This window comes from Montipora capricornis, chromosome 10 (genome assembly GCF_036669925.1).
Source record: "Montipora capricornis isolate CH-2021 chromosome 10, ASM3666992v2, whole genome shotgun sequence".
Lineage (NCBI taxonomy): Eukaryota > Metazoa > Cnidaria > Anthozoa > Scleractinia > Acroporidae > Montipora > Montipora capricornis.
Genome location: NC_090892.1, coordinates 71,002,674 through 71,012,673, shown reverse-complemented (window position 1 = coordinate 71,012,673; position 10,000 = coordinate 71,002,674). Strand labels below are relative to the sequence as shown.

Below are 10,000 nucleotides of genomic sequence, written 5' to 3'. Positions count from 1 at the left end.
CGGCGAGTCACATTCATACAGTAGGTGCGGGATGTTCTGGTGTATTGGGGTGGGTCTCTCTTATATTCCTGAATTAAGCTGTTGTTTGCATATTGCGTCGGTATCTCCATCTCAACACCAGCGATAAACTCTTGCCAAGCTATTTTTGTCCCTGCTAACGATCGTGGATAATTCCGGTGCAACGGATTGCCAACTGTTACCGGGAAAAAAAGCAATGCTTGGCCGCGAAACTTTAACTCGACGACTGAGGCAACATATTTGTCAGTAATCCACCAAGTAACTCTCTCGTGTCGTGTGTCAAGGGGAAAGATATGGCGAACAGCTTTTGCGTGAAAAGCGTTAAAAAGAGGATCGTAAAATATGGTCGGATTAGCGAGAGACGTAATGTTGGAGATCCCACAGATTTTGCGCATTCTATCGCGAAGTTCGTTCCCTTGACTCGAATAGTCGACAACACCGACCGCAGGTTCAAAATCCAGAAGCCAATTTTGGAAAACTCCAATAGGCGTCAGCTGCCTCATTTCCAAGGTAGTGGCATCATTAAACCTGAGAGTAATGTCATCGTCAGTAAAAATGTAATAAGTGTAACCGGGTCTTCGTTCCATTGTGTGAAAGAAGAGCTTATTGCGGCCGGATCCCCATGTGCTTGTCTCGTCAAACAAGTACGAGATGTGCCGGAGTTTTTTTTCTCGGCATTCCTTTTTATAGCTCAACACAACAACATCACATCGGCAACTCCAACTGGTATTTAAACCCAAGGTTTGAATCAGTTCTTGCCTTAGACACTCCTCTGTTTCCGTCAGGAAAACAAAAGGACGTGCTGATTGTGTTGTCTTCTCTATGGACCCAATAAGAGAGGTCTGCCTTAAGTTAGAATTCTTGAAGTCTTGAGAGTGCTTTATATGGTACGTGAGGAGAGTAGCGAGGACAAAAACAAGGAGAAAGATAACAGCTGAAAAACGGAAGAAAATTTTCAACATGTTGACACAATACATGACTAAAGAGTTATCACCCAGGTTATCACTGTGGAAGAAATTTGAGTACATTACCATCAGTAAAACATTTCGAGCAAATTTTCAGTCTCCTTGGTTATTCACCATCAAGGTAACGATTTAGACGAACTGACAAAGTCAGCGCACAAGCAAAGTATATTTTAGAGAAGGCAAGCCGACGAAAACGGGACGTGTATGGACACTTGATGGTTTCCCCTCGGAAAATTCGCTGGAAAAATTAAACTACATAATAGATTCTTGAATTTGGTCGATATATGGCGTATGCTTCACCCTGATACGACAATTTTCGCTTGGAGAAGAAGTTGCCCAGAGATAAAATGATTGACTTTTTCTTGATCAACCCAGGTTTAATTCCAGCTGTCACAAATGCAGATATCTTGACAGGTTTTAAATAAGGCCGTTCTCCTATCTCTCTTACCCTAGTGAAGAACTTTGACTTGTTGTGTTAATTGTTAATTTCACTTTACAGTGTCCCCCAATTAGTGCTCCAGCGCTAAATCTAATAGACACTTAAATAAAGTTCCTTTTTTCCTTAAACCCTAGGAGACCAGGGTTTTGGAAACTAAATGCCTCGTTTTTGTCTGATGCGGAATATGTTGACTTAATCAGGAAAACAATTAACGAAGTAGCAAACGACTACCAAAAATAACGAGGTTGACGCCATCCTTGTATGGGATACCGTCATGAAAATGAAAATTAGGTCAATTTCATTATGTTATGCTAGACAGAAAAAAAAAAACAAAATGTCATCGAAAGAGAAATACTTGGAGTAAAAAATTACACACCTTCAGAAAAGATTAGATGGGGTTCATGTAACCGCAACGGAAAAAACGGCAAATCATAGAAGAAATAAGTGTTATAAATTTACAGAGATGAAATTTCTAAATATAAAACAAAGGGCGCGATTATACGTTCTAGAGCACGATGGTACAACGACGGCGAAAAAAATACAAACAAAATACTTCCTCAATCTAGAAAAGCTGTATTTAAAACAGAAAACCATAAGAGCCTGCACCTGTCAGACAATGATGTTGTAAACACTGACGAAGAAATTCTAAAAGAAGACAAATCATTTTACATATTACCCTTTACAGTGTCACCTATCGTTAACTAATATGACGAGATTTTCTTTCCCCTCGGAAACACTGACTGAACGAGAATAGAATAGAATAACTTTAATAATTACTCCTTGCTAGGCTTTTCAGTAACTATTTACAATATAAATACTAATACTAATATCAGTACAAAAACAATAAAATATACTAATATCTACAAATCTACGAATTAACGCCTAATCATCTACAAATTGTCTCTTTTATTCAGCTTGCTGGTTTTCAGAGAACACTTGAAGGCCTTGACTGAGGTGGAGGATTGTAAACCTTCATCAAAAGAGTTCTGAAACTGCTCTGTAGGCAAATGTGCGTTGACCAGTAAAAGTCTTAATAGGCTAACTTACTCACTTACACAAGAATAAACAAAGTATCGACAAACCTGGGGGTGCGTTCGATTGGAAATCCGTTCTCAAAATCGCTATCTTTCTGATTTTCATTGGAACGCAAAATCCTAAAACGTATTTATTTGCAGATTATATAAATTAATTGCACTTATTCTCGAGATTTCAATAGCAAACCATTTTTGGAGTCTTAAGTTCTACATGCAGATTTTCGTAGCGAACGCATCCACAAAGTACCAGCGAGGCAGAAAATATTAGTTTGCCGTTTTTGCCTCATTCGTGGGATTTGGTCTGCTGTGCTCGCCTACATAGATAATATTGCTTCCACAAAAAAGCAAAATGGTTGGTTCAAAATATTACCCTTTACCCTTCACCTTTTACCCTTGGAAAAGCAATGCCGTTTATTCCCTGGAGTTTTATTAAGGCTACTGCTAACCTTTTGGGGTGCCTCCCGGGAAATCTTTCGTAAGCGCGTTATTTTCGGTAAAACTCCAGCAAACTATATATCACCAAAAAGGTAATAAAATGATAAATCTGAATATATGAACATTTTAAGTTTATTGCGGCTTTCTTTAGCGCGCGCGAAACTTCCAACTCAAACCCATACGTGTTCACTATGCTGAATTACCCGCCTTCGCGTTATCACGCAACCAAAAAAACTGTACTATTACAATCAGCACTTTATAGACTAACAAAGTGTCTCGGGCTCTTAGCATCTTCCTATTGGCTTCCGAGAAAATAAACTTTGAAGTTGACCAATAGACATTTTCCGTTTCGCTACACGCATAGAGACGAGTCAAAGTGAGAATATTTCGATTTTTTTAAAAGCCCGACACACTTTCGTGCAAATTTCGTAAAAATCCAACAAATCTACATACCCCATAGATTCATTTGAAGAGGAGCTATTCCTTGAAAGATAAACCCCGAGTTTTCCGGCAGAAAAAATGTTACACGTTTTCACACCTTATCAATGCGGGTGTGAATGGGGTCATGCCGCTATGATAAAAAGGTAAAAAAGTCTCCGCTTACGAGCCAGGCCCCGGTTGTTCGAAAGCCGATTAAACTAACCCATGATTAGCGTTTATTCCGCGATTAAATTTGTTATTCCTGGGATAACTAATCCAAGGATAAAAAGCTGTTCCTGAAAGCAGATTTAATCCTCGATTAACTATCCCCCGACGACAGGGCTTAAAAACGGCTGATTGGTCGAGAGGTTATGACGTAAAAAATGCCCCTCTCATGAAATGCGCATGCGTTCAGTTTAGAATTCATGATCTTTACATGGCGTTCACTGTTGTGTTTCTGCGGAATGCATGAGCATTTATGGAAAAATTCTACTGTACATGTGGCTGAGTCGAGAATTTATCATGTTCTAGATCCTGATACTTAGAACATAATTTTGGGCTATTTAGTGAACAGATGGATATGAGGACAACACGTATTCTGTGTAAACAACCATGGTTGCGATTGTTGGTTGTGACCTTTTAATATTTGAGTGGTTTTTAGAAAAGCCATTTGTTATGAAGATCAGAGAAGCCTTTTCCATCATGAAGGAATGGATTGGTCGCATTTGCCTTTGGCGTTGTTTCAACATGCACAAGCTCCTTGACTTGTCAGTGATAGATACGAGCTGTCTTTCGACAAAATCATTATCTCCTCCTTTGTTTGTTTCATCTTCTTGATTTTTGTCATCATCTTGATCATCGTCACTATCGCTACGTTCATCCTCGTCTGCAAGGTATCTAAAACAAATACAAATATTTATTGTAAAGTTTTTCTTGGTTAAATGATTATAGTTAGCGCCTGCTAAGCTTGTTGAATTTTGATTCATGAAGTCACTTTGATTTTTCCTAATTTCCCTGCATTAAAAACCTCGAGGCTTCACGGACAGCTTACAGTCGGTGTAATTTGTAGAAATAAAAATTGAGGCACATGTATGTCATTGTTTACTACTGCCACATTCTGCATGTTTCTGTAGGACTTCACCTATCTAAGCATTTTATTGCAGTACTCGATAATTTGGACATTTACAATTAAATGTGCACGTTGTATCTTTTACATTGTAGCTAAAGTATATGAGAATAAACGATATTTTCTTATCATTAAATTATGTGGTTATTGTTGCTTTCTCTTTTTATACCTCAGATTTTCGCAACTTTCCTTGGTATCAGTCATTTTAATTGTTTTGTACTCTGGGGAGGATGTGGCCATGTATGTTAATTCAAAAATTGATTAATGTGGTTCTAAATGTAAGTGCTCCAGTATAGCTTCAATTGACACTCCTCCTCTATACTGTTTGATTGTACCAGTTTTGGACACGACAGGGACAACATGATGGAATTTTTGACATTCTGCTGGTCATATGATGGCTAAAACAGATGGCTGTATGTCCATGAGACCAGTGCACATGTGCCAGGCAGTAGTTGTGGTACATTGGTGTTGTTGTGCATGGATGAAGTGGATGTCGTCCTTGATGAGCATGATAAATGTTTTTTTCCCCACATAGAGCAGCCAATAACATTGTGTAAAAATATATTCAACATCACAATTTCCCCCATACACAAGATTAGAAGATTAACTGATATACAACAACATGCACACAATCCCTTCACTTTGCAGTCAAACCAGCTGAAGTGTTCCTCTGACGAGCAAATTAATGAGTTCATTATTGCAGATTTTATTTCAGGAATCATTTCAACAATCTGGTTTTCGGATGAGTGATGCAAAACTCAATCAAGCCTCAGGTCAAAACTTGAATTGTGATTGGATTATTGCTTGCTTCCGGTGCCAGGCCAGCGTGAGAATTTGACAGGTGTAGCAATCTGCATAATCTGCCAAGGTCGTAACAAGCGTGATTTGCCTTTATTTTAAAATTAATTTCTCTATCCAATCTTTAATTCAAAATCATGGTGTCTCAAGTTTGAGGATACTGGTAAGATTACGGTAATGTTGCTAGAGTGAAATGACCGTTGTTTGGAAGATTATGCAAATCAGTAAACCTGTGAAATTCCCACGGCAGCCTGGCACCGGGAGCCAGCAATATTCCAATCAAAATTCGAGTTTTCAACTGAGGATTGAGTTGAATTTTGCACTATTCATTCGACAAACAGATTATTCAAATGGTTACCGATATAAAATTTGCAATAATGAACTCATGAATCTGCTCATCAGAGGAACGCTTGAGCTGTTTTGACTGTAACTTTCTCAGTAACCTGGTTAACACATGCTTATCCCTTGCATTACATATACTTGTAACTGAATGTTATTCAATTTTTATTGTGTAGTATATTTTGGAATGTATGCCTCAGTTGCTTCCCTTAGTATTTTACCAATTTCCATTTGGTTTTTTTTTGGCAAGTTCAGTTTAGTAGTTATGCAATCAATTTGTGTAAACAAGATACCACATCACTTGTCCAGCCATAAGGGAATTGTAGAAAGCTCCACCAAACTTTAACACTTTGATGCCCAAACCGGCTTAAGCTGGCCAGTCTTAGTATCTTACTCTGTCTAATGCCAGAGTATTTTACTCTGTCTAATGCCAGACGATTTTACTCGTCAATGGGGAACCCCTGGGAGCCAATGGGTTAAATTAAGACCATTGGCCTTTTGTAGTCTGTTATTTTTCTTTTGAACAGACCAACATTTTATTAGAATTTGTTCTTAATGACAAATGTCTTCTGTTCAATTTACATTTCATATGAAGCTGTTTTTTGTTATCAAGCATTTAGTTGACTCATATTTACATATGCTGCCCGCCATGCAGAGTCTTTTCACCTATATGCCCTTTAAATTAATTTGGGTTTCCTATTCGTTGAGTATAATTTCATAAATGCATCACAGAACTTCCTTTGTTTAAATGTTTGAACATTTTTAGTTAACTACCTGGTTCGAAAGAAACTCAAGTTCTGCAGAACTGCTACAACCCTTGACTTTTGAAGCTTTCTTCTTTTTTGTGAGGGGGTTCTCTTTTCGTTGTTAAATTTAGCATCAAAATATCTTCAAACATTCCTGGTGCATGCTCCTCGCTAGCCTGTGAATGCGGATGTATTTCCAAAAATCTGCATTCGCAGGCTAGCTCCTCACAAAAGCTTTCCATCTTGGAAGGGACATATACCGTAGATTTTCTCCACCATCTGCTTAGTGTCTGGTGAGGGCCTTGTGCAATTGCTGGAAAAGTGTGCTAAAGGTGGTTTCCCCTTTTGAAAAATGATTTCAAAATGGGGCAGATAAGAAGAGGTTTTCACTTGTTCCATTTTCATAGTAAAATTAATGCAAAATGTTATACATGTAGGTACTGAAGAGTTCAAGCTTATTGAATTTTTTATTGTTTACATAGTTTGTTATGTGGCAAATGTCCATGTACTCTGTTTACATTTCTTATTACTTAATTTGATGACAAGGCTGATTTGTTATCATTGTTTTAAAAGAACCTAAGATGTGGCAGTGTCCCTGGTAACTCAGAATGGCAACGTCTTGGCATGCAGTTATGAATCCACCCTGATAGGTGTAGGTTTGAGTGAATGTTCAGCCCTTTAACCCCTAAGAGTTACCAATATTTTATTTCTCCTTATGTTAATGTCTCTTAACTGATCAAACATGAAGGTTCTTGAGAAAATGGGAAATGATCTACAAGTGAAAAAGGACTTGATTGTGAAATAAATTATTCTCCTCATACATGTATGTACCGTAGGAAATGTCTGGAGAACAGTGTGGAGAATGTGCATATTGATATATTTAATGGATTTAAATGGTTGACTGTGCTGAAGGTATTTTCATTTATTTGGCGAGATGGGTCTGGGTGTGTGCAACATTTCAGAGGGACTTAACTGTTTATCTTTTATTTTTCTCTGAATGATTTTAGTTTCATCCTTGAGTTCTTCATTTTTCTCCCGAAGTTGAGCCTTTTGCTGAGAAATGACTGTTGCATGTGAAATAAAAGGAGAGCCTCATTTGTAATTGGGTGGCAATTTGTGCAGCAAGATTTTTTGGAAATTTCTTGTTCTTCAATTTGTTTTTGTTATTAGATCAATGACAATGTGCAAATATATTTGTGTATCTATTTAGATGGATAGATCGAAATTTTTGTTAGCAGCCTACTCTCTCATTCTTTGTCACTTTCCCTTTCCTTTTCCGGCACCTCAGTTCTTTTCCTCAGATCTCCACAGTCCGAAGTTTGGCTGATGGACGGGTATGAGCGCTATCCAGGGAATAGAAAATAATAGGTTCCCCCAGCAGGTGGAAAACGAGCAGTTTCTGAGGTTACGTTAACATAATACATCATGAAGAGAAAAAAGTTTAAAACCCCGAACAAACTTGCAACAACAAAACATAAACTAAACAGCCGAGGAGGCGAAGCCGGTCAGCCGCGGATTTTTGCGAGAAAAATCCTTGGCCGAAAGGGCAGTCGTTGAGCAAGAATCGTGTAAAGGTGGTCTAAAATAGAAAGACACGACACAAGATTTCAAACACACTAAAGCAGTTTATTAACTTCAGGTTTTATGTACCATTGCTAACTAGACGAAACATAACCTTCAATTTAGCCACAGACTCTCATCTGCCCACGAATTGAATGAGAAACGACTCTTTGAACTCCAGGCATACTTTAAAGTCTTATCAGTGACTGAACAAGAGACGAAGACAACAACAACAACAGAGACGAAAGTGTTTTCAACTCACGAATGGCTCCTCCGTTTGTTCCGTATGAAATGTCATTGAAGTCCATGAACAACAAGGAATTTAAAAATTTCATCAAAACGAATCAAAAGTCATTTTTGATATGTGTCACAGTAACAAATAACCTATACAAAAATGCTCTTCAAAACCTTAGAGAAATCGAAACGTCCTTAGTTCACGGCAAAACTGTACCTTGAGCAAATTCTGAAACGGTGAAAGATACTCTTCAAGAGAGCTGTGTCGATTGCTTGATAGTTATGAAATCACCGTTCCGATGTCTGCCGTCATGATCAAAACGGCAGCACTGAACAGTTGTGCCTTTCATTCACTTTGGAGTTGAAGGCCTTGGGCGAGCAAGACGTTGGAAATGGCCGTTACAATGACGTGTCAAATCTGCATTCGTCGTCCGCCATTTTGAAAATCGAATGGCGGGAGGAAGCCTGAGTCTTAGTGCGCATGTCCAGCCGTTTTTAAGCCCTGTCTCCCCCGACTAAGCTCGGATTAAACCAGTAAAACCAGTTATTTTGCCCCTTCGCGGCTACGCGCGCGAAAAAAAAAATATAGAAGGTGAAGGCCATACCTGAAGGGAAAAATAATGGCGGAATGTGTCGCGGAACGTGAAGAAATAAACTCTGAAGCAAAAGAAAGAAAACGAAAACCCAACTTTTCCGTTTACGAAATTGGCGTGATTACTGAAAATGTTAAAAAAAACCTTGAAACTATTCAGTCGAAACTAACAAATAATGTCACCAACAAAAAGAAACAAGAAATCTGGGAAGAAATTACGCGAGCTGTTAATGCAGTGGGAACAGCAAACCGTACGGTGTCCGAGGTGAAGGACAAGTGGAAAAATCTTCACAGTACCGCGAAAAAAGAATTCTCTGAATTCAAGAGAGAGTCGAAGAAGACTGGAGGAGGGCCGCCGCCGAAACCCGTAAGTGCTTCAAGTAGAGAGATTATTGAAGTCTTTGAAGACACGCCAGGTTTCAGCGGCTTGAATGGGTTTGAGACAGGTATGTAAACAATACGGTTGTTCCTAGGTTACGAAACTTGTCATGTGATTATATTTGCACACAGACGACCGGCCATGTTTATTTTTCTTTGGCGCGTTGTCTACGTTGTTTTGATTTGACAGCCGCTTTACATTTTCTGACCGAACGAAAAGTCTGGATACGTGCGTGGAAAGGATAAGTCTTTGTATTTAATAACTTAAAATTTATCGCATTCCAAGTTTACTGTAAAAGCTCCCTCACATTCCACATTTGAAATTGACAACGCTGTCACGAAGACAGCGCAACTTTGTTGTTTACATTCAACTGAACCACATTTTAGCGGATCCTGCAACAGCTTGCATGATGAATTTTAGCTTATACTAAATGAATAGCAATAATGGCTTCTGTTGTAAGCCTAAGCTTAAATTTGAATGGTACATGGTCAAATCCTTGTAAACTTACAAAAAATTCAGCAAAATGACAAGTTGTTAGATACACGCTAGCTCTGTTGAATTAGATGGAGCAACTGTACTCGCTAACTTGCACAAGTGGATTTGGTGCCTTACCATTGGAAGTGTTGGAAACGAAATTGTTACAACCATTAAGTGATTATAATGAGACAATAATATTAATGGTAATTGATACAAATTTATTTTTCTCTCTAGTCTCTGAAGCTACATTACCAATTGAAAGTGCTACTGTTTCTGCTGAACTATTGACCAATATTGACAGAAGTGTGAATGAAAACGTTGAAGATGAAATTCAAGAAGAAAAGAAGAAAAGGAAACTGAAGAAACGAATTACTCATGATGACGTCCTTGAACAACAGTTCAAGGCATTAGTTACGAAACAAGAAAATTTGACTTTAA

At 38.3% G+C, this 10,000-nt stretch overlaps 2 protein-coding genes across 4 annotated transcripts in view; one reads left to right on the top strand and one right to left on the bottom strand.

The window, feature by feature from the left end:
• LOC138019877 (uncharacterized) overlaps positions 1-980 on the bottom strand; it is a 1,510-nt gene extending 530 nt beyond the window's left edge. Inside the window, exon 1 of the mRNA XM_068866826.1 lies at positions 1-980. This exon is cut by the window's left edge and continues 530 nt beyond it. Within this exon, the coding sequence (XP_068722927.1) occupies positions 1-980 (980 nt within the window).
• A 7,731-nt stretch (positions 981-8,711) lies between these two features.
• LOC138018981 (myb/SANT-like DNA-binding domain-containing protein 4) overlaps positions 8,712-10,000 on the top strand; it is a 1,697-nt gene continuing 408 nt past the window's right edge. Inside the window, exons 1-2 of one of the 3 annotated variants that reach the window (XM_068865658.1) lie at positions 8,712-9,152; positions 9,797-10,000. The exon at positions 9,797-10,000 is cut by the window's right edge and continues 408 nt beyond it. In XM_068865658.1, the coding sequence (XP_068721759.1) occupies positions 8,735-9,152; positions 9,797-10,000 (622 nt within the window). In that variant the 5' untranslated portion in view covers positions 8,712-8,734. Of the gene's footprint in view, positions 9,153-9,207; positions 9,337-9,796 lie in introns of those variants that run through there. The other 2 variants (XR_011126089.1, XR_011126090.1) reach the window with 2 other exon arrangements.